Genomic DNA, 25,296 nt, shown 5'->3' on the forward strand with positions numbered 1-25,296 from the left:
CTGGACCTTTTTTGTCTTACTGAGATTTACTGTCAGGGCCCAGGTTTGACAGAATCTGTGCAGAAGATCTATGTGCTGCTGTAGCCCCTCAATGGTTGGAGAGAGAAGCACCAGATCATCAGCAAACAGTAGACATTTGACTTCAGATTCTAGTAGGGTGAGGCCAGGTGCTGCAGACCTGTGTGTTTTTTTGCCAATTTTAACCGCACACTTGTTGTTTTGTGTACATGGATTTTGTAATGTTGTATATTTTTCCCCCAACACCACTTTCCATTAATTTGTATAGCAGGCCCTCATGCCAAATTAAGTCGAAAGCTTTCTTGAAATCAACAAAGCATGAGAAGACTTTGCCTTTGTTTTGTGTTTGTCAATTAGGGTGTGCAGGGTGAGTATGGTAATTTGGTAACAAGCCCATTTGACATTTTCTCAATACATTGCTTTTGCTGAGGAAATGTACGAGTCTGCTGTTAATGATAATGCAGAGGATTTCCCCAAGATTTCTGTTGACGCATATCCCACGGTAGTTATTGGGGTCAAATTTGTTTCCACTTTTGTGGATTGGGGTGATCAGTCCTTGGTTCCAAATATTGGGGAATATGCCAGAGCTGAGGATGATGTTAAAGAGTTTAAGTATAGCCAATTGGAATTTGTGGTCTGTATATTTTATCATTTCATTTAGGATACCTTCAACCCCATAGGCCTTTTTTGGTTGGAGGGTTTGTATTTTGTCCTGTAGTTCATTCAATGTAATTGAAGAATCCAGTGGGTTCTGGTAGTCTTTAATAGTTGATTCTAAGATTTGTATTTGATCATGTATTTTGGTGTTTGATCTTTGTTGTAGAGCCTAAAAGATTGAACAATCCGTACATCTCCGTTTTGGATAGATAACTCTTCATGTTGTTGTTTGTTTAGAGTTGTCCAATTTACCCAGAAGTGGTTAGATTCTATGGATTCTTCAATTACATTGAGCTGATTTCTGATGTGCTGTTGTCCGTATTGTATTTCTGTATTGTTTTAACGATTCACCATAGTGAATACGTAGGCTCAGGTTTTCTGGTTTTCTATGTTTTTTGTTAGATGGGTTTCTCAATTTCCTTCTTAGGTTTTTGCATTCTTCATCAAACCATTTGTCATTGTTGTTAATTTTCTTAGGTTGTCTGCTTGAAATTTTTAGATTCGATAGGGAAGCTGAGAGGTCAAATATATAAATAAATAAACCAAATATAAAACAAATATACTGCCAAGTTTACACCTTCACTATTACAGTGAAACATTTTGTCCAGGAAATTGTCTAGAATGGATTGAATTTGTTGTTGTCTAATTGTTTTTTGGTAGATTTCCACACTACTTTCCTTCCATCTATAGCATTTCTTAATATGACTCAGTTCCTTTGGCTTTGATGCCTCATGATTGAGCAAAGCTCTGTTAAAGTAGAGTGTGATTTTGCTGTGATCTGATAGGGGTGTCAGTGGACTGATGTCACGGATCCCTCTAGATCTTTCATCATGCACATCTGTCCCCTATTCCCACTAGTATTTGTATATTTGTATATATGTGCCCTTTGGTTTCCATGGTCTTGTTGATTATTGTTACAATGAACCTTTGGTGCGTGTGAGTACCTGTGCTGTGTGTTTTGGGCTTTCGTGCCCTTGTGGATTGCGCAGATGATTACGGGTCTCGTCCCGTGTGTTAATCATTGTGCGTGTGTGTTATTTATTCGAGGTACACCTCGCTCTTTTGTTTTGTGTTTCTACCCTTTGTGTTTTGTTACGTGTTTGTTTGGTCTTCGTCCCCGTGCCTTTACACGGCACGCCGTAATTTGGGCTGCATAAAACCCAGATCACACATTCCTGCGCCTGTCTCTCGAATTATTGTTACCAACGTGACAACTGACTGTGAACGCTCTAAGAGACTCTGGGTTGAGGTCAGTGATAAAGTAGTCTACAGTTCTACTGCCAAGAGGTGATCTATACTGTAGGTGTACAGTACCTAGCATAGGAGTCCCCTCGAAGCCTACCATTGACTATGTACATATCCAGCGTCCGACAGAGCTGCAGCAGTTGTGACCTGTTTTTGTTGCTTATGTTGTTGTAGTTATGTCTAGGGGGCATATAGGGGAGGGAATGCTGTCACCTCCAGGTAGGTGTTTGTCCCCATGTGTGCTGAGGGTGTCAAGTTCTTGTCCAGTTCTGGCGTTTAGGTCGCCACAGACTAGTACATGTCTCTGTGCCTGGAAATTGTTGATCTCCCCCTATAAGATGGAGAAGCTGTCGTCGTTAAATTATGGGGATTCCACTGGGGGGATATAGGTAGCACACATGAGCACATTTTTCTCCGTTGAGACCATTTCCTTATTAATTTCTAGCCAGATGTAAAATGTTCCTGTTTTTACTAATTTAATAGAGTGGTTTAGGTCTGCTCTATACCAAATTAGCATACCCCCTGAGTCTCTTCACTGCTTTACACCTGGCAGTTTGGTGGATGGGTGTAACGTCCTGACCAGAGTTATTATGTGTTTTGCTTGTTTAGTGTTGGTCAGGACGTGAGCTGGGTGGGAATTCTATGTTGTGTGTCTAGTTTGTTCTGTTTCCTATGTCCAGCCAATATGGTTTCCATCAGAGGCAGATGGTAATCGTTGTCCCTGATTGAGAATCATATATAGGAGGCTTGTTTTGTGTTGGGATTTTGTGGGTGTTTGTTTCCTGTAATCTGTGGTTGTCTGCACCAGATAGGTCTGTCTCGGTTTTTTGCACATTTTGTTATTTTGTATGTTGTTTGTAGTGTTTCACTTGTTCTTTTATTAAACATGTTGAACACTAGCCGCGCTGCACTTTGGTCCTCTCCTTCAACTATGGAAGAAAACCATTACAGAACCACCCACCAAACCCGGACCAAGCAGCGTGGCAACGGGCAGCGACAGCAGCAGAGAACAGACAGAGGAATGGACATGGGAAGATGTCTTAAACGGCAAGGTTGCTACACATGGGAGGAGATCCTGGCTGGAAAGGATCGCCTCCCATGGGAACAAGCTGGAGGCAGCGAGGAGAGCAGAGGCAACCGGAGAGAGGAACCGGAGGTATGAGGGTACGCGACTAGCACGGAAGCCCGAGAGGCTCACCCAAAAAATTTCTTGGGGGGAGGCTAAAGGGGAGTGTGGCGAAGCCGGGTTGGATAACCTGAGCCAACTCCCCGGGCTTACCGTGGAGTAAGAGGGCGTCGTACTGGTCAGACACCGTGTTATGCGGTGGAGCGCGTGTCCCCAGTACGCGTGCTTAGCCCAGTGGGGCTATTCCACCTTGCCGCACTGGTAGGGCTAGTTGGGCATCGAGCCGGGGTGCCATGAAGCCGGCCCACATATCTGGCCTCCAGTACGTCTCCTCGGGCCGGCGTACATGGCACAGCCTTGCAGGTGGTGTCCCCGGTTCGCCTGCATAGCCCAGTGCGGGCTATTCCACCTCGCCGCACTGGCAGGGCTACGGGGACCATTCAACCTGGTAAGGTTGGAGAGGCTCGGTGCTCAATAGCGCGTGCCCTCCTTCACGGTCCGGTATATCCGGCGCCACCTTCCCGCCCCAGCCCAGTAACCACGTGCCTACACCACGCACCAGGCTTCCAGTGCATCTCCAGAGCCCTGTTCTCCTCCCGCACTCGCCCTGAGGTGCGTGCCCTCAGCCCGGTACCTCCAGTTCCGGCACCACCGCATCAGGCCTATAGTGGCGTCTCAGCCGGCCAGAGTCTGCCGTCTGCCCAGCGGCGCCTGAACTGCCCGTCTGCCCAACACGTCTGACCGTCCGTCTGCCCAGCACCGTCTGAGCCGTCCATCTGCCCAGCGGCCGTCTGAGCCATCCGTCTGCCCAGCGCCATCTGAGCCATCCGTCTGCCCAGCGCCATCTGAGCCATCCGTCTGCCCAGCGCCATCTGAGCCGCCCGTCTGTCTCCCGAGCCATTAGAGCCTTCGTCAGTCAGAGAGCCGCCAGAGCCGCCAGCCAGTCAGGAGCCGCAGAGCCGCCAGCCAGTCAGGAGCCGCCAGAGCCGCCAGCCAGTCAGGAGCCGCCAGAGCGCAGCCAGTCGAGCCCCAGAGTCGCCAGCCAGTCAGAGCCGCAGAGCCGCCAGAGTCAGAGCCGCCAGAGCCGCCAGCCAGTCAGGAGCCGCCAGAGCCGCCAGCCAGTCAGGAGCTGCCAGAGCCGCCAGCCAGTCAGGAGCTGCCAGAGCCGCCCTACAGTCATGAGCCGCCTACAGTAATGAGCTGCCCTACAGTCATGAGCTGCCCTACGGTCATGAGCTGCCCTACGGTCATGAGCTGCCCTACGGTCATGAGCTGCCCTACGTCATGAGCTCCCTACGGTCAAGCCCTACGGTCTGAGCTGCCTACGGTCATGAGCTGTCCTACAGTCATGAGCTGTCCTACAGTCATGAGCTGCCTTACAGTCATGAGCTGCCTTACAGTCATGAGCTGCCCTACAGTCATGAGCTGCCCTACAGTCAGGAGCCCTCATCAGGAGCTGCCTACAGTCAGGAGCTGCCCTACAGTCAGGAGCTGCCACTCAGTCCGGAGCTGCCACTCGTCCGGAGCTGCACTCAGTCCGGAGCTGCCACCAGTCCGGAGCTGCCACTCAGTCCGGAGCTGCCACTCAGTCCGGAGTTGCCCCTCTGTCCTGAGCTACCTCTCTGTCATGAGCTACCTCTCTGTCCTGAGCTACCTCTCTGTCCTGAGCTACCTCCAGAATCATGTGGGGGCCTTGGGGAGGATTCTTAGGCTAAGGTCGTGGGCGAGGGTCGCCACTCAAAGGACGCTAAGGAGGGGGACAAAGACAGTGGTGGAGTGGTGTCCTCGTCCACCGCCGGAGCCGCCACCGCGGACAGATGCCCACCCAGACCCTCCTCTTGAGTTGTAGGGGTGCGTTCGGAGTCCGCACCTCAGGAGGGGGGTACTGTAACGTCCTGACCAGAGTTATTATGTGTTTTGCTTGTTTAGTGTTGGTCAGGACGTGAGCTGGGTGGGAATTCTATGTTGTGTGTCTAGTTTGTCTGTTTCTATGTCCAGCCTAATATGGTTCTCAATCAGAGGCAGATGGTAATCGTTGTCCCTGATTGAGAATCATATATAGGAGGCTTGTTTTGTGTTGGGATTTTGTGGGTGTTTGTTTCCTGTAATCTGTGGTTGTCTGCACCAGATAGGTCTGTCTCGGTTTTTGCACATTTTGTTATTTTGTATGTTGTTTGTAGTGTTTCACTTGTTCTTTTATTAAACATGTTGAACACTAGCCGCGCTGCACTTTGGTCCTCTCCTTCAACTATGGAAGAAAACCGTTACAATGGGACTCTGTAACCTAGATTGCAGCCAGTGGGTCTGTCCCCTTTATACCATGTTTCTTGTAGGATTACAATGTCTGCATTTCCAATTTCTTTGAGGAATCTGGATTCCTTCTCTTTAGGCCAAAGGCAGTTGACCTCAGACCTTTTATATTCCAGGATGAGATAGTAAAAGTTTTCTGTTCTATAGTGGCTAGTGTTATTTTTGTGTGATTTATGCCCAGACCATCACAGTAGGGTTTCGCTCTCTATCTCTCTCTCACAGACACACACACACACACACTGGGCACACAGTCTTCTCTCAGGACAAAGGTTCTTTTACATAATTGAAAGATTGCATGAGTGGAGTAAATATTTGTATTGAAGGATGATCCTGTGTACTAAGCGTCAGTATAGAGACAAAGTAGAGTCGCAATTCAACGGCTCAGACACGAGAGGTATGTGGCAGGGTCTACAGTCAATCACGGACTACAAAAGGAAAACCAGCCCCGTCGTGGACCACGATGTCTTGCTCCCAGACAAAACTAAACAACTTCTTTGCTCGCTTTGGGGACAATACAGTGCCACTGACACGGGCCGCTACCAAAACCTGCGGGCTCTCCTTCACTGCAGCTGACGTGAGTAAAACATTTAAACGTGTTAACCCTCGCAAGGCTGCCGGCCCAAACGGCATCCCCAGCCGCATCCTCAGAGCACATGCAGACCAGCTGGCTGGTGTGTTTACGGACATATTCAATCAATCCATATCCCAGTCTGCTGTTCCCACATGCTTCAAGAGGGCCACCATTGTTCCTGTTCCCATGAAAGCTAAGGTAACTGAGCTAAATGACTATCGCTCTGTAGCACTCACTTCCATCATCATGAATTGCTTTGAGAGACTAGTCAAGGACCATATCACCTCCACCCAACCTGACACCCTAGACCCACTCTAATTTGCTTACCGCCCCAATAGGTCCACAGACGACGCAATCGCAACCACACTGCACACTGCCCTAACCCATCTGGACAAAAGGAATGCCTATGTAAGAATGCTGTTAATCGACTACAGCTCAGCATTTAACACCATAGTACCCTCCAAACTCGTCATTAAGCTTGAGACCCTGGGTCTCGACCCCGCCCTGTGCAACTGGGTACTGGACTCCCTGACGGGCCGCCCCCAGGTGGTGAGGGTAGGAAAGAACATCTCCACCCCGCTGATCCTCAACACTGGGGCCCCACAAGGGTGAGTTATCAGCCCTCTCCTGTACTCCCTGTTCACCCATGACTGCGTGGCCATGCACGCCTCAAACTCAATCATCAAGTTTGCAGACGACACTACAGTGGTAGGCTTGATTACCAACAACGACGAGACGGCCTACAGGGAGGAGGTGAGGGCCCTCGGAGTGGGGTGTCTGGAAAACAAAACAAAGGAGATGATCGTGGAATTCAGGAAACAGCAGAGGGAGCACCCCCCTATCCACATCTACGGGACAGTAGTGGAGAAAGTGGAAAGTTTTAAGTTCCTCGGCATACACATCACGGACAAACTGAAATGGTCCACCCACACAGACAGCGTGGTGAAGAAGGCGCAGCATTGCCTCTTCAACCTCAGGAGGCTGAAGAAATTCAGCTTGTCACCAAAAACACTCAAAAACTTTTACAGACGCACAATCGAGAGCATCCTGTTGGGCTGTATCACCGCCAGGTACGGCAATTGCTCCGCCCACAACCGTAAGGCTCTCCAGAGGGTAGTGAGGTCTGCACAACGCATCACCGGGGGCGAACTACCTGCCCTCCAGGACACCTACACCACCCGATGTCACAGGAAGGGCAAAAAGATCATCAAGGACAACAACCACCCGAGCCACTGCCTGTTCACCCCGTTATCATCCAGAAGGCGAGGTCAGTACAGGTGCATCAAAGCAGGGACCGAGAGACTGAAAAACAGCTTCTATCTCAAGGCCATCAGACTGTTAAACAGCCATCACTAACATTGAGTGGCTGCTGCTAACATACTGACTCATCTCTAGCCACTTCAATAATGAAAAATGTATGTAATAAATGTATCACTAGCCACTTTAAACAATGCCATTTTATGTAATGTTTACATACCCTACATTACTCATCTCATATGTATATACTCTACTCTATACCATCTACTGCATCTTGCCTATGCTGTTCGGCCATCACTCATTCATACATTTTTATGTACATATTCTTACCTTTACACTTGTGTGTATAAGGTAGTTGTTGTGAAATTGTTAGATTACTTGTTAGATATTCATGCATGGTCGGAACTAGAAGCACAAGCATTTCGCTACACTCGCATTAACATCTGCTAACCATGTGTATGTGACAAATAAAATTTGATTTGATTTGATTTGTAGTGGATGGTGCTTGTTTACCATCACAAGAGAGCACTTTAGGTAAATGGAGTTTCTCCATTGAACATGTTTATCTTCAGTGGGGAGTCGGCCGGTTCTGGAAAAGCAGCCCTGGGGTTGTAATCCATATCTTGCTTTAAAGACAAAATAGTTTGTGGAGAAAAAAAAATAATGTCAAATTAAATTCCATTACTGTAAACATAAAATCTCAGGGGAGCATTGAGATATTTGGCCTAGCGCTATTCCACACCTCCTCTGAAATCCTTGGCAGTCTATAGGCCAAATTAACCCATCCTCTTCTGAAATGCCAGGTATAGACCACCCCCACCACCCCAAAATATTGATTCAAATAATCTTTAAAGGGGTAATCTGTAGTTGCTACATCCATATTTTTATCAGAACCCAAAATATAAGCTCTGTTTGCAAACAAAGTAAATGTAAACAAACACTATATAACCTCAAAACATAATTTTGATATCATGGATGGTCGGTCCATGGATCCATAGCTCTGTCTATGAATTTGAGAGTCGTTAAATTTCTCCAACCCCATCCCTCAGCTTTTTACCAAAAGAGGGGTGGGGGATTTGCTTTGTTATTTTTTCAACTGCTGATTGCTACTTTAAGGATTTTTAAATGTATTTATTTCACCCCCTAGAGTCGATGTCCATGCCCCAGCAAAAATCGAATTAGCATAATAAAAAAATCCCCAGAAGAATCTTTGGGTTTTAAATACAGATGTCTCAATCCACCGCATCCGCTGATGTCGCACTTCCACATCTGCGGTGAAAGAGGCTTCTCACAAAATCTTCTGTAGCGTCTTAACGGTCTGAACACAATGGTGTTCTCCATTTTGCTCTACGACCCCCACAAGTGTCTGAAGGTACAGCCGATCTGCTGTGATCTGTAGCGTCTGAACAGTTTAGGCTACACACTAATATGACCCCTCTGTGGAAAGGTGAGACTCTCACAAACACGTACAGGTTGTTTTGCTCTAGGATGCCCACAGGCCTCACAAGACTCGTCTTAAGGTCCCCTGGTATACTGCTGGCAGGGGGAGGGACTACTAAACATATGATGGCACATGAACAAATCCTGGTCATTAGCATGCAATAGTGTGGTCACTCTGTAATGGCCGGTTTGAAATCAACTTAATGATGTGCTGTTCAGAGGGGATCTGGAATCTGGCCCAATAATTGGCGAGTATCCACTGGGCCGCCGAGGTTTGTCATGAGTTCCCCTCGTGTGTGTGTGTAGACATTACTGTCACGTTACCATATCAGTCCCTACTAGTGTCACTCACAAGACTTCCCTCTGTGATGGAGACATGCATCAGTCAAGCCAAACACTTTTACTCAAAGGCACATGATGTCCAGACAGGGGAGCATCTGTAATGTATTCTACATTATGTTGTTATTATTGAATTGGGTTAAAGGTTGTTAGGTATCATGAAAGGTCTTTCTTGATTTTCATTGAAGTGTGGATCATGAGTACATGTTTGTTTTTTAAAGCATTGAGTGGTTAAAGACACGGCAGTGGGAAAACCCTACTGTGCAAGAATCATTCTGACTAATGTACCCTATGCACCCTTAGGGAGTGAACGTTATTTATAACAAGGGTTACATGGAGAAAATCTGACCTCTCTGTAATGAAAATGTGTTGTCCTCCCTTCAGCAAAATACATTTTACCTAAACCCTCCCTGAACGCCTGAAAAACAAGTGACTCTCCCCTATACTCAAAATAATAATTAAAAGAAAGTGGATAGCAGAGAACACTGTCTACCGTTTATCCTCACTTTTGCACAGACCAGTTTTAGAAACTGGTCTTTGTCCTGTAAGTATTACAGTGCCTTCGGAAAGTACTCAGACCTCCTGACTTGTTCAAAATTTTGTTACTTTACAGCCTTATTCTAAAATTTATTTTAAAAAATGTATCTCAGCAATCTACACACAATACCCCATAATGATAAAGCGAAAACAGGTTTTTTGAATTTTTTGCAAATTTATTAAAAATAATAAACAGAAATACCTTATTTACATAAGTATTCAGACCCTTTGCTATGAGACTCGAAATTGAGCTCAAGTACATTCTGTTTCCATTGATCCTCCTTGAGATGTTTCTACAACTTGATTGGAGTCCACCTGTGATTGGACATGATTTGGAAAGGCACGCAGCTGTCTATATAATGTCCAGTTGACAGAGCATGTCAGAGCAAATACCAAGCCATGAGGTTGAAGGAATTGTCCGTAGAGCTCTGAGACAGGATTGTGTCGAGGCACAGATCTGGTGAAGGGTACAAAACAATTTTGGCAACCATGAAGGTCCCCAAGAACACTGTGGCCTCCATCAATCTTAAATGGTATGGAACCACCAAGACTCTTCCGAGAGCTGGCCGCCCTGCCAAACTGAGCAATTGAGGGAGAAGGGCCTTGGTCTGGGAGGTGACCAAGAACCCAATGGTCACTCTGACAGAGCTCTAGAGTTCCTCTGTAGAGATGGGAGAACCTTCCAGAAGGACAACCATCTCTGCAGCACTCCACAAATCAGGCCTTTGTGGTAGAGTGTCCAGACGGAAGCCACTCCTCAGTAAAAGGCACATGACAGCCCGATTGGAGTTTGCCAAATGGCACCTAAAGACTCTCAGACCATGAGAAACAAGATTCTCTGATCTGATGAAACCAAGACCTCTTTGGCCTGAATGCCAAGCGTCACGTCTGGAGGAAACCTGGCACCATACCTACGGTGAAGCATGGTGGTGGCAGCATCATGTTGCAGGGATGTTTTTCAGCGGCAGGGACTGGGAGACTAGTCAGGATTGAGGCAAAGACGAACGGAGCAAAATACAGAGAGATTTACATTTAAGTCATTTAGCAGACGCTCTTATCCAGAGCGACTTACAAGTTGGTGCATTCACCTTATGATATCCAGTGGAACAACCACTTTACAATAGTGCCTACAATAGTACAATAGATCCTTGATGAAAACCTGCTCCAGAGCGCTCAGGACTTCAGACTGGGGCGAAGGTTCACCTTCCAATAGGACAACGACCCTGAGCACACAGCCAAGACAACGCAGAAGTGACTTCGGGACAAGTCTCTGAATGTCCTTGAGTGGCCGAGTCAGAGCTCGGACTTGAACCCGATCGAGCATCTCTGGAGAGACCTGAAAAAAGCTGTGCAGCAACGCTCTCCATCCAACCTGACAGAGCTTGAGAGGATCTGCAGAGAGGAATGAGAGAAACTCCCCAAATACAGGTGTGCTAAGTTTGTAGCGTTCTTTCCAAGAATACTTGAGGCTGTAATTGCTGCCAAAGGTGCTTCAACAAAGTACTGAGTAAAGGGTATGAATACTTGTGTAAATTGGGCAGCAGGTAGCCTAGTGGTTAGAGCATTGGAATTGTAACCAAAAGGTTGCAAGATCGAATCCCTGAGCTGACAAGGTAGAAATCTGTTGTTCTGCCGTCATTGAAAATAAGAATTTGTTCTTAACTGGCTTACCTAGTTAAATAAAGGTAATAAAAAATGTGGTATTTCATCCTATTTGCAGGTCAGTGAAAAATGTGCATTTTATAAAAAAATTATACAATTATTCTATGTTATTTTACATAATAGCTGTCACGTTCCTGACCTGTTTTCTCTTATTTTTGTATGTGTTTAGTTGGTCAGGGCGTGAGTTGGGGTGGGCATTCTATGTTATGTGTTTCTATGTTTGTTTAAATGGGTTGCCTGATATGGTTCTCAATTAGAGGCAGGTGTTTGACATTTCCTCTGATTGAGAACCATATTAAGGTAGGATGTTCTCACTGTTTGTTTGTGGGTGATTGTTGCTGTGTCTGTGCACCACACGGTACTGGTTCGTTTTGTTTAGTCTGTTCGTGCGTTCTTCGTGTTTATGTTAGTTCGCATGTTCAGGTCTGTTGATGTCGTTTGTTGTTTTGTAGCTTGTATTTTCGTATTYGTTATTATAATTAAATATCATTATGTCTACATACCTCGCTGCGTGTTGGTCCGATCCATGCTCCTCCTCGTCTGAGGAGGAGAACGACTTCGACAACCGTTACAATAGCAGAATGTTTCATACCACACAAATTTACTAAATTATTGGCTAAGAATGGACAGAGAGATCAGCCTGGTCTCATAGACTAGATGTAACAATAAAAGTAAATCTGTAACACTCAAATTTGTATGATATGGCACGTTTGGTATGGTTACATGAGACGTATAACGCGAACGTCTAGCAACCCAACGTTGCAAGTTCAAATCTCGTCATGGACAATTTTAGCTTTTAAACTACTTTTTAGCTACTTTGCAACTATTTAGCATGTTAGCTAACTCTTCCCCTAACCCTAACCTTAACCCTTTAACTTAACTCCTAAACTTACCCCTAACCCTCAACCCTAGCCTAGCTAACGTTAGCCAGCTAGCTAACGTTAGCCACCTAGCTAGAATTCGTAACATATCATAATTTTGCAAGTTCATATCATATTGTACATTTTGTAATTGTAAATAGTGTACATAACATATAATATGAATTGTAATTCGTAACATATCATGCAAAATGGGTGATAAGCTAACAAAGGGTAGCTAACAAGGGGCACCCGTGGCGCATCGGTCTAAGGCACTGCATCTCAGTGATAAAGGTGTCACTACAGACCCTGGTTTGTTTCCAGGCTGTATCACAACTGGATGTGATTGGGATTGACCCAGCATTGTTAGGGTTTTATTTTTTTATTTTTTTATTTCACCTTTATTTAACCAGGTAGGCTAATTGAGAACAAGTTCTCATTTACAACTGCGACCTGGCCAAGATAAAGCAAAGCAGTTCGACACATACAACAACACAGAGTTACACATGGAATAAACAAACATACAGTCAATAATACAGTAGAAAAGTCTATATACAGTGTGTGCAAATGAGGTAGGATAAGGGAGGTAAGGCAATAAATAGGCTATAGTGGCGAAGTAATTACAATATAGCAATTAAACACTAGAATGGTAGATGTGCAGATGATGAATGTGCAAGTAGAGATACTGGGGTGCAAAGGAGCAAGATAAATAAATAAATACAGTATGGGGATGAGGTAGTTGGATGGGCTATTTACAGATGGGCTGTGTACAGGTGCAGTGATCGGTAAGCTGCTCTGACAGCTGGTGCTTAAAGCTAGTGAGGGAGATATGAGTCTCCAGCTTCAGTGATTTTTGCAGTTCGTTCCAGTCATTGGCAGCCAAGAACTGGAAGGAGAGGCGGCCAAAGGAAGAATTGGCTATGGGGGTGACCCGTGAGATATACCTGCTGGAGCACGTGCTACGGGTGGGTGCTGCTATGGTGACCAGTGAGCTGAGATAAGGCGGGGCTTTAACTAGCAGAGACTTGTAGATGGCCTTGAGCCAGCGGGTTTGGCTACGAGTATGAAGCGAGGGCTAGCCAACGAGAGTGTACAGGTCACAGTGGTGGGTAGTATATGGGGCTTGATTGACAGAGTTGAAAGCCTTGGCCAGTTCGATGAAGACGGCTGCACAGTAATGTCTCTTATCGATGGCGGTTATGATATTGTTTAGGACCTTGAGCGTGGCTGAGTTGCACCTATGACCAGCTCTGAAACCAGATTGCATAGCGGAGAAGGTACGGTGGGATTCGAAATGGTCGGTGATCTGTTTGTTAACTTGGCTTTCGAAGACCTTAGAAAGGCAGGGTAGGATAGATATAGATCTGTAGCAGTTTGGTGTCTCCCCCTTTGAAGAGGGGGATGACCGCGGCAGCTTTCTAATCTTTGGGGATCTCAGACAATACGAAAGAGAGGTTGAACAGGCTAGTAATAGGGGTTGCAACAATTTCGGCAGATCATTTTAGAAAGAGAGGGTCCAGATTGTCTAGCCCAGCTGATTTGAAGGTGTCCAGAATTTGCAGCTCTTTCAGAACATCAGCTATCATGATTTGGGTGAAGGAGAAATGGGGGAGGCTTGGGCAAGTTGCTGTGGGGGGTGCAGAGCTGTTGACCGAGGTAGGGGTAGCCAGGTGGAAAGCATGGCAAGCCATAGAGAAATGTTTATTGAAATTCTCAATTATCGTGGATTTATCGGTGGTGTGTTTCCTAGCCTCAGTGCAGTGGGAAGTTGTGAGGAGGTGCTCTTATTCTCCATGGACTTTACAGTATCCCAGAACTTTTTTGAGTTTGTGCTACAGGATGCAAATTTCTGCTTGAAAAGCTAGCCTTTGCTTTCCTAACTGCCTGTGTATATTGGTTCCTGACTTCCCTGAAAAGTTGCATATCACGGGGGATATTCGATGCTAATGCAGAACGCCACAGGATGTTTTTGTGCTGGTCAAGGGCAGTCAGGTCCGGAGAGAACCAAGGGCTATATCTGTTCCTGGTTCTACATTTTTTGAATGGGGCATGCTTATTTAAGATGGTGAGGAAGGCACTTTTATAGAATAACCAGGCATCCTCTACTGACGGGATGTGGTCAATATCCTTCCAGGATACCCGGGCCAGGTCGATTAGAAAGGCCTGCTCGCTGAAGTGTTTTAGGAAGCGTTTGACAGTGATGAGGGGTGGTCGTTTGACCGCAGACCCATAACGGATGCAGGCAATGAGGCAGTGATTGCTGAGATCTTGGTTGAAAACAGCAGAGGTGTATTTGGAGGGCAAGTTGGTTAGGATGATATCTATGAGGGTGCCCGTGTTTACGGATTTGAGGTTGTACCTGGTGGGTTCATTGATCATTTGTGTGAGATTGAGGGCATCAAGCTTAGATTGTAGGATGGCCGGGGTGTTAAGCATGTCCCAGTTTAGGTCACCTAGCAGCACAAGCTCTGAAGATAGATGGGGGGCAATCAATTCACATATGGTGTCCAAGGCACAGCTGGGCACAGAGGGTGGTCTGTAGCAAGCGGCAACGGTGAGAGACTTGTTTCTGGAAAGGTGGATTTTAAAAGTAGAAGCTCGAATTGTTTGGGCACAGACCTGGATAGTAAGACAGAACTCCTCAGGCTATCTCTGCAGTAGATTGCAACACCTCCCCCTTTGGCAGTTCTATCTAAATTTCAGGGTTTTGGTGGTCTTCCTAAGCCAGGATTCAGACACGGCTAGGACATCCGGGTTGGCAGAGTGTGCTAAAGCAGTGAATAAAACAAACTTAGGGAGGAGGCTTCTAATGTTAACATGCATGAAACCAAGGCTTTTACGGTTACAGAAGTCATCAAAAGAGAGCGCCTGATATTAGGGAGAGGCATATGTAGCCGAGTGATCGTAGGGATCCAGTGAGTGGTTGGGCTGGCTGGAGACACGGCGATTCAGACAGCTAGCAGGCCGGAGCTAGCAAGCTAGCAGAAGGACCTTAGAGGGACGTCGCAATGGAGGAAAGTCTGTTGTGGCATTCAGGGGATGTCGCGACGGAGGGGCCTGTTGGGAAAAAAACCTCGGGCAGATTATGTTGGTAGTCCAGTCGTGATGGATAAGCAGGGCTTCGTTAAGTAAAAGGGGCCAAAAATATGTATAGTGGCCCAAGAAATTGGCCGATAGGCCTATTAGCTAACAGTCCAATATGCTCTAGACAGCTAGCGGGCCGCGGCTAGCAGGCTAGCAGATGGGCATTCAGGGGACGTCGCGACGTAGGAGCCAGTTGAGTACCCCCTCGAGCAGATTACGTCGGTAGTCCAGACGTGACGGCTCGGGGGGGTTCCGTGCCCCGTACTGGCAGTAGAAGGGGTCCAGGTATTGTAGCCCAGGAGTGGCTGATGGGCCTCTTCAGCTAGCCGGGAGATGGGCATAGCATGGGCTAGCTCCAGGTTAATTGGTGCTTGCTTCGGGACAGAGACGTTAGCCACGAGTAGTCACTCAGATTGCAGCTAGCTTGCTGCGATGATACAGGTGAAAAGGTTCAGAGAGAAAATAGGTCCGGTATGCTCTGGTTTGAACCGCGTTGTACAAACCGGCGAGAGCTTTCTGAGCTAGAGGTTAGCTGATGACCGTTAGCAGTGATTAGCTGACTACTAGCTAGTAGCTAGTGAGCTGGCTAGCTTCTGTTTGGGGATTCCGGTTCCGAGGTAAATAAGAAATACTTTCTAAAAAAAAAAGAAGATCCAAACCACATTGGGTGAGGCGGGTTGCAGGAGAGTATTTTGAAGTTGACGTTTAGAAAAATATAAAAAAGATATGCGAAGAAAAAGATATATACATGTGACACGACAAGACGAAGGACAAAGACGTCTGACTGCTACACCATCTTGGATATTCAAGGATATTCAGGGTTTGGCCCGGGGTAGGCTGTCATTATAATTAAGAATTTGTTCTTAACTGACTTGCCTTGTTAAATAAAGTTTTTTTTTTTAAGTAGGGTAGGTAGGCCAAACACACACACCACACACTGTCTCTCTCTGTGTCGTGTGTACATCTCTCTGTGTCATCCAAAAAAGAAGTGGGGCATGGAGTCCTTCCTCGTACTCCCCACTCTGGTTTGGTAAGGTCTCAGCTGCTTTCAGTATAATGTATGAAAACACAAAAGTTCCTGTGTCAATTGAATCCAAGCAATCTTCCGAGCAAACCAGACAGGTGATCTAAGACACATTTTATCAAAAAATTTTGGATAGTCAAAGCCGTTGTTTCAACAGGAAATCTGGGGACTAAAAGGTCATTCAGGGTGGTTGTTGTTGTTGCTCTGAGTTGCTCTCTGATATTTTACAAACTAAATTATTACGTTGATGTTATTGGACTGGATCTAATCTAAAGTCTCCTATAGGAGAAAATAAAGATATTTTACTGCCATACTTTTTCTACATTTACTGCCATACTTTTCTCCACCACTAGAGAGAGACACCCTCAAACCTTCGATGGCTCTGCTCTGTAGTACCATAAGAAGTCCCTCACAAACAGCAGACTGAAAGGTGAAGCAAGGTAGGCTGCGTTTACACAGGCAGCCCAATTCTGATATTTTTTTACTCTAAATTGGTCTTTTGACCAATCACATTAGATATTTTTCAGAGCGTTTCTGATTGGTCAAAAGCCTAATTCTGATCTTTTAAAAATACGAACAAGTGAAAAAAAGATCAGAATTGGGCTGCTTGTGTAAACGCAGGCGTAGTGTATGAGAGTTCATGTGGAGGCCAGAGTAGTAAAGGTAAAGATATGTGGGCAATATACCTGTAAACAAGGAAGAGCAGCAACACTTACAACATGACACGCACAACACAAGATATTCTTAACTAAAGTTTCAAAACATTACATTGATTAAATTGATTAGAATTACACAACTATAAATAATTAAATATCCCTTCAGATATAGATAGTGTTGCTATTTTAGATAACGATAACGATGAAGTTGTTGGTACGTGTGTTCAGCACTGTTCAAACTGCGCTGGTAGTAAAACATGCAGCTGTGAAAAAGAGAAAGTGACACAAGGTAAATTGGAGCTGGGATATCTCAGCTCAGCGCAACACTGATTAGTGTTAGTGGATTACCATGAAAGGCATAGTTAAACAGTAAACTTTACCCATCCTCTTAATGATCATATGATGCTGGCCAAACACAATCTGCTTGATGAGGAAGAAAGGAGGAGGACAACTAGCTTACTCCCTTTACCTGACAGAAAGAAGAAAAGAACGACAGAAGGAGAGAAACAGAGAGTTGCTTTGAAGGCATAGGAATAGACCAAGAACAGACAACAGAAGACATCAGGAGCCTACAAGTACAGAGGATTTTAAAAAGGGGGAGCATGACTACTATGCAAGTGACGGTGCATGGACCAAAGAAACGTTTGAGAGAGAATTCTAATGAACAGCTCACTCTGGATAGAGGAGTGGACAACACTGCGAGTACTCCTAAAAAACTGAAGAGAGGCAAGAAGAGAGGCAAGAGGGGCTAGGTGGATGGTCGGTTACCAGCATGTACATACAGGCACTGTGTGTTCAATTGACCTTGACTTGTTATGTTACTATTATGGGCAGGCCTATGTAACATAAGAGATTTTGGGGGAGTATACATTACAAGGAGGCAAAGGGGTTAGATGTCAAACGGCTGATTCTGTCTCAAGTCTGGGAAATTGTATTCTGTGTATCATATTTTATGGTAACATTATCTGAATTGAGCTAGTAGTTCATAGAGTTATTTTTAGGACAAAGATAATCAAGCAATATTGTGCTTTCTTTCTGTCCACAGAAGGAACTTTTCAACACAGGGTGCTGCCACAGCATGTGCACATCGTCACTGACTGGAGAGGTGACCACAACACAGAGGTCACAAGACTACACTCTGGAGAGTGCAATATTGACATCTCCCAAGACCACAGTGGGGACTCCAGCAGCCACAGTAATGGCTCCTGTAAAGATAGTATTGTTCAGGACAGAGCAGGGAGAGAGGAGGGCCAGGACGAAGGCAGAATCCAGTGGGAGAGGAACAGCTGCCAAGCTCATCATGGTGAGATTTAGCACAAGTCTTACAGTCAATATTGCTGGAATCAAGGAGCGGAATTATATCCGACATTATAAAAAAAGGGTTTTTGATTATGACGATGATAAGAATGAGGAGGACGAGGATGGAGGATGATGATGATAATGGTCATTTTGACGATGATACAGACTCTTTTGCTTGTGTTTGGTGTGCACAGTGCAGAGGAGGAGAAGAAAGACCCGGACCAGCTTCACTCCAGGTCAGGAGAAAGAAGACCTGGACCATCTTCACTCCAGGTCAGGTGGAGAAGGAAGATCCGGACCAGCTTCACTCCAGGTCAGGAGGAGAAGGAAGACCCGGACCAGCTTCACTCCAGGTCAGGTGGAGGAGCTGGAGAAGGTGTTCTTGGAGACCCACTATCCTGATGTCCACATCCGGGACACACTTGCCTCTCATCTGAAGCTCACCGAGGGAAGAGTGCAGGTATGCTAGCATGAAACATCTGAGACATGCTGAAATATATCTACAGTATGAGCTTCTTATACGAGTACAGTAATCCCTCGTTTATCGCGGGGGTTACGTTCCGAAAATGACCCGCAATAAGTGAAATCCGCGAAATAGAAAACTTTTTTTTTTTTTAAAATTAGCAACTATTACATGTATACAAATACAGTGACTCACGTGTAGGCCGTTTCACTGCTCTTCAGACTGGGCCGCTGCATCCTGACTTAGGCCGTTTCGTCGACATTATGGGTTTAGGAGATGTTCGAAATTACAAGATAATTTCGCCAACTTAATGTAAATTTGCCAAGCTGTTTTATGTACGTACACATAACTGCACGAGACGACAAAATGATAGCACAATTCGTAGCATGTTTTGATACAAGAAGCGGGAGTGAGTTTTTAGCGAATCAGAATGCAGAGCACAATGCACCAAAAAAAAAAAAATGCATTATGAAAATCCGCGAAATAGCGAATCCGCGATAAGTGAACCGCGAAGTGGCGAGGGATCACTGTACATTGGTTACAAGTACAATTAATTAAACATGGTAGTATATGGGTTCAACAAAGATTTCCAATTGAATCTTACAAAAAAATCATACAATATTACAGCAATAATCCGTGAGAATGAATCATTGACACTGTAATGAAGAGTTGTCTTGAGTTATCACTGTTATCCATGTTTGCCATCTGGAGAAACAGAGACAGTCCTTATCATCTGCTTGCATAAGTCAAACACCAAGTTATCTGTCAGAGGGCACAAACATCCATTTGCTATCATGCTCACTGTTGTCTTCAGATTTGGTTCCAGAACCGCAGAACCAAATGGAGATAGACTGAGATGCTAAGGGACGTGGAAATGATGGCCAGAGACCAGACCCCTATATGTACATCCTAACCTGGGCTTCTTTATAGTGAGGTGGGTGTAATATAGTTTTAATCAAAACCAGCAAGTGTATAATTACATTACATAGGCATCGAAACAAACTATTAAATACAACATGTGCAGTTTTAGAATACTTGTATTACCTGTCAGATACAGATCTGTCAGATAAGGATACATATACTCAGTATACAGTGGAGGCTGCTGAGGGGAGGATGGCTCATAGTAATGTCCGGAATGGAGTGAATGGAATGGTATCAAACCATTGTGTGTTTGATACCATTCCATCTACTCCATTCCAGCCATTATTATGAGCCGTCCTCCCCTCAGCAGCCTCCACTGACAGTACAGTCGTGGCCAGAAGTTTTGAGAATGACACAAATATTAATTTTCTCAAAGTTTGCTGCTTCAGTGTCTTTAGATATTTTTGTCAGATGTTACTATGGAATATTGAAGTATAATTACAAGCATTTCAGAAGTGTCAAAGGCTTTTATTGACAATAACATGAAGTTGTGGCAAAGAGTCAATATTTGCAGTGTTGACCCTTCTTTTTCAAGACATCTGCAATCCGCCCTGGCATGCTGTCAATTAACTTCTGGGCCACATCCTAACTGATGGCAGCCCATTCTTGCATAATCAATGCTTGGAGTTTGTCAGAATTCGTGGGTTTTTGTTTGTCCACCCGCCTCTTGAGGATTGACCACAAGTTCTCAATGGGATTAAGGTCTGGAGAGTTTCCTGGCCATGGACCCAAAATATCGATGTTTTGTTCCCCGAGCCACTTAGTTATCACTTTTGCCTTATGGCAAGGTGCTCCATCATGCTGAAAAAGGCATTGTTCGTCACCAAACTGTTCCTGAATGGTTGGGAGAAGTTGCTCTCGGAGGATGTGTTGGTACCATTCTTTATTCATGGCTGTGTTCTTAGGCAAGTCTTCGCCTCACTGTGTGTGCAGATAAACTCACACCTGACTGCTGCCATTCCTGAGCAAGCTCTGTACTGGTGGTGCCCCGATCCCGCAGCTGAATCAACTTTAGGAGATGATCCTGGCGCTTGCTGGACTTTCTTGGGCGCCCTGAAGCCTTCATCACAACAATTGAACCGCTCTCCTTGAAGTTCTTGATGATCCAATAAATGGTTGATTTAGGTGCAATCTTACTGGCAGCAATATCCTTGCCTGTGAAGCCCTTTTTGTGCAAAGCAATGATGACGGCACGTGTTTCCTTGCAGGTAACCATGGTTGGCAGAGGAAGAACAATGATTCCCAGCACCACACTCCTTTTGAAGCTTCCAGTCTGTTATTCGAACTCAATCAGCATGACAGAGTGATCTCCAGCCTTGTCCTCGTCAACACTCACACCTGTGTTAACGAGAGAATCACTGACATGATGTCAGCTAGTCCTTTTGTGGCAGGGCCGAAATGCAGTGGAAATGTTTTTGCGATTCAGTTAATTTGCATGGCAAAGAGGGACTTTGCAATTAATTGCAATTCATCTGATCACTCTTCATAACATTCTGGAGTATATGCAAATTGCCATCATACAAACTAAGGCAGCAGACTTTGTGAAAATGTATATTTGTGTCATTCTCAAAACTTTTGGCCACGACTGTATATGTGATTGTATAAGACGTGAGTCATGCTTGAGACAGTTGACAAAAACCTCAATAAAATGATCCTGTCATTTGTTTCCATGACAAAACAGGGTGAAGATGCTATCTTTCTGTTTCCGTTGAATGCTTGCTCACTACCGTACGGGCCATACCAACTACTACAAAAGCTTTACCCAGGGGTATTGCCGTTCCAACCTTTTCTACCTATGTTGCCACACCTGCATCACCAAGCTCTATGCTCCCCCTGGACCCAACATTAATTCCCAATCCCAAGAGTCACGTTCAGTTGACACAATGAACACTAAAGAAATGTATCTTCAAAAGCTTTGTAAATAGGATGTATCTGTATGTTGTTATCTGTGTCCGTATAGAGGAAATCATGGTGCTGCTATCTCAGAAGCTGTTGAAACTGATGAATGAATTGATAATTGAGTATTATCTCTCACAGATAAAGCAATATGGCTGAGTAAAGTGAATAACATTTTTGTGTTTTTTTATCAACTCACTCTCCACTCATCCAGATATGTTGACTGGAATTGTATAATGATATTGTAAATACATGAATACACATACATAAATAAATACTGTAATACATCTAATTTCTAATGATTACATTTGTGTGGTGTCTGTATTTCTCATGTGGCTGTGGTCCTGAAAATATTGTTTAACGTTGATGTTAAGAATAGTCCCTGTACAGTAAAACAGTCTCTGAAAGATAATCCCTATTCTAGGACTTCTAATGTACAGATATAAATACATGTGAAAGTGTACATGTCTATATATAAAGTATTTACAACAGAATGCATCTGAAGCTGCTTATTCAACCTACAGTACTAGTGTTTTGGTGATAACTCTCAATACAGATATTATGTGAGGAGTGTATATCTGAGTACAACGGTTTAATGGCATAATTATCTGCAGGACAGAAGGTTTAGCTATGTCTTCTGATCACACTACCTCCTCTTGTAAATCTAAGATAGTTTCACTATTGTATGACATACCCTTTTGACACATTTTTGCTCAGTGTGTTTATAGTCTACAAAGTTGTACTATTGCGTGCCCTAGCAGCCCTTCCCTTCCTTATCCTTTCTATGGGTGTATTGTTATATTGAGCTATAGCTCTCCTTATCTTCATTTGAGCTGGGGTTATTTACGGGTCAGATGGTGAATTCAGAGAAGTACATTTCCAAGAATTTCAGCTATATTTGACCCATACTGACAAAATGTAGACAGGATATAACCTTTTAAAACTTTTTTTGTGTCATCCTCAACGATTGTAAGTGCATTGTGTCCACATAATGTGGTTGTATTTTATGTTTTTTTAATGGTCAAATAAATCAAATAAAAAATACAGTATATCTTGTCCCAGGCAAGATACAGTACATATCTGGTACTATTATGGTTCCAAAGACTCAGAACGTTGGATCATATAGTGCTTGCAACCTCATAATATACTGTGTTGTTTTGTGAAAGGGCCACATACGGAATGAGTTAACTGTATAACTCACTTTGGAGTAAAATTGTCTGCTAATACCTGAAAAATATATATATTCTTATTTATCACTTATACATATTAACAATGCTGATACACCAATTAGTTAAGTAAAGGTGCATGTGGAAAGTGAAATGATTAACGAATAAAAAACACACATTTTCTGTAGTACAATTGCATTTTATTGGACTTCATTTATTCTATATTTATTCCACTGAGCTTTTATTTTGTACTATTTTTCAAATGAATTACTTCTATTTGTATTACTGTCACATTTTTGAGAGGTGAATCTGCAAGTACGCATTTCATTGTACTGTGTACACCATGTGTATCCTGTGCATGTGACAAATAAACTTGACTTGACGTAATTGCTATATGGGGCCAAATGGGGCCATTTTGGATTTGTCGAACATCTCATTCCAACATCATGGGCATTAATATGGAGTTGGTCCCCCCTTTGCTGCTATAACAGCCTCCACTCTTCTTTGAAGGCTTTCCACTAGATGTTGGAACATTGCTGCGGTGACTAATGTTGGGCGATTAAGCCTGGCTCGCAGTCGGCGTTCCAATTCATCCCAAAGGTGTTCGGTGAGGTTGAAGTCAGGGCTCTGTGCATGCCAGTCAAGTTCTTCCACACCAATCTCAACAAACTATTTCTGTATGGACCTCACTTTGTGCACGGGGGTATTGTCATACTGAAAAAGGAAAGGGCCTTCCCCAAACTGTTGCCGCATTCTCCTAGCATCCACCAAACCCAGATTAATCCGGCGGGTTGCCAGATGGTGAAGCGTGATTCATCACTCCAGAGAACGTGTTTCCACTGCTCCAGAGTCCAATGACGGCGAGCTTTACACCACTCCATCCGACGCTTGGGATTGCGCATGGTGATCTTAGGCTTGTGTGCAGGTGCTACGCGCTTCAGCACTCGGCGGTCCCATTCTGTGAGCTTGTTTGGCCTACCACTGAGCCGTTGTTGCTCCTAGATGTTTCCACTTTAAAATAACAGCACTTACAGTTGAACGGGGCAGCTCTAGCAGGGCAGACATTTGACAAACTGATTTGTTGGGAAGGTGGCATCCTATGACGGTGCCACGTTGCCAATGACGGTGCCATGTTGCCTATGACGGTGCCAAGTCACTGAGCTCTTCAGTAAGGCCATTCTAATGCCAATGTTCCCCTATGGAGATTGCATGGCTGTATGCTAAATTTTATACACCTGTCAGCAACGGGTGTGGCTGAAATAGCCGCATCCACTAATTTGAAGGGGTGTCCACATACTTTTGTATAGATAGTGTCCCTCGTCACAGACATATTTCAGACAGGTGTTTGTGCTTATAAAGTAGCCTAGGTCAGAAAGACCATAAGTTGCGACCTGTTGCCTTTGTCGGTCATTTGGAAAACAGAAGTGAACAACCAGGTATATACATTTTTGTTAATAGTTTTCTTCTTTAAAAAACTGCCTGAAGCAAGCACTGTAAGTTATGATCCTTACTGGCCATTGCTTTGCTGTGGGATGTTCCTGTATCATCCATTAGATGACAATGTTGAGTGCAATTAATGTAACCAACATTAACCCAGTTCAAATGACTCTGCTTGTATTTTATTTTTATTTTTTGTAGCATCATGAAGCTAATTTAACATTTAAATTATTTTATGCATATAATACACTTTAACACCATAGACATGGGCTTATATGGTTTGGACATTTATTCAGCATAATACACGAATATTGACAGTGATTGAATCCAATATCTCTTAAGAAGATAACGTTTTCGGTATCTCTAAAGATAATATTTGCCTAATAATTTTATATTGTTCAAAATTCTGATCTTCACAGGTTTCAGGTAGGCCTATTAAAATGTACTCAGACAATACATTTTATTTTCTCAGCGTTGACAGGCAAGATGCGTCGACGTGTAGTCCTAGTGACGACACGAGAGACGGATGCTTCGTGGACCACTTTTCTTCAAAAAAATCGAGAGATGGCGTCCTGCATCCCGTGAATAATCAAAAATGATTATAAAGAATTGATGAAGAGGTCACTCTACCGTAATGTATCATTATGCTACGACCCCTCAATTGAAGTAGGCTAATAATCGTCATCTTTCACTGATAGAAACAGCATTTCTTTTGGTGCTGTTCTGCAATAGCCTATTCGTATTCCACCTGGCTTTCCCACATTTAACAGGGGGGTTGGTTCCGCTGCGTTTGTTTCAGCATCCTCCAACTTCCGCCTCTGCGTGTCCAACGCAAGGAGACAGGGGGAGAAGGGTGATGGCTGCCGGTGGAGGATGCGGGGAGACTGTGGATCAGTACCGGGCGGAGGTGGAGCGGCTTACCCAGGAACTTGCGGAAGCTAACAGAGAGAAGATAAGGGCGGCAGAATGCGGTCTTGTTGTGTTGGATGAGAACCAGACTCTAAAGCACCAGTATGCCGATCTGGAATCGGAACAGGAGACGCTGAAGCAAGAGTTGGAACAATTACAAGAGGTAGGTTATACAGTATGTTACAGTAGGATACAGCCTTCCTTTCCTTAGTCAAGAGAATTCAATGCTGGATGGGTCAATCAGTACCAAACCTATTATTAGATCATTTTATTAGGCTACATGAAATGGCAAGATACATATATTGTATATAAACTATAGCATGTTTATTTAAATTTGGGTGAGCTTATTGGTATGTTGGTAAATTCTGAGACATTAATGACATATTATTTGTATGGAAAAGGTGTGTGTGTGTGTGTGTGTG

General features: G+C 44.4%; 2 protein-coding genes across 2 annotated transcripts in view; both read left to right on the forward strand.

Moving 5' to 3' along the window:
- Window positions 1-6,289: 6,289 nt before the first annotated feature.
- LOC139027590 (uncharacterized) overlaps window positions 6,290-25,296 on the forward strand; it is a 64,042-nt gene continuing 45,035 nt past the window's right edge. Inside the window, exon 1 of the mRNA XM_070443159.1 lies at window positions 6,290-7,469. Within this exon, the coding sequence (XP_070299260.1) occupies window positions 6,588-7,283 (696 nt within the window). The 5' untranslated portion in view covers window positions 6,290-6,587 and the 3' untranslated portion in view covers window positions 7,284-7,469. The remainder of the gene's footprint in view (window positions 7,470-25,296) is intronic.
- The window catches only part of LOC111962611 (protein bicaudal D homolog 1-like), an 80,501-nt gene continuing 79,717 nt past the window's right edge, over window positions 24,513-25,296 (forward strand). The window contains 1 exon segment of the mRNA XM_070443161.1: window positions 24,513-25,037. Coding sequence (XP_070299262.1) covers window positions 24,822-25,037 — 216 coding nt within the window. The 5' untranslated portion in view covers window positions 24,513-24,821.

Source organism: Salvelinus sp. IW2-2015, linkage group LG4q.1:29 (assembly GCF_002910315.2).
Source record: "Salvelinus sp. IW2-2015 linkage group LG4q.1:29, ASM291031v2, whole genome shotgun sequence".
NCBI lineage: Eukaryota > Metazoa > Chordata > Actinopteri > Salmoniformes > Salmonidae > Salvelinus > Salvelinus sp. IW2-2015.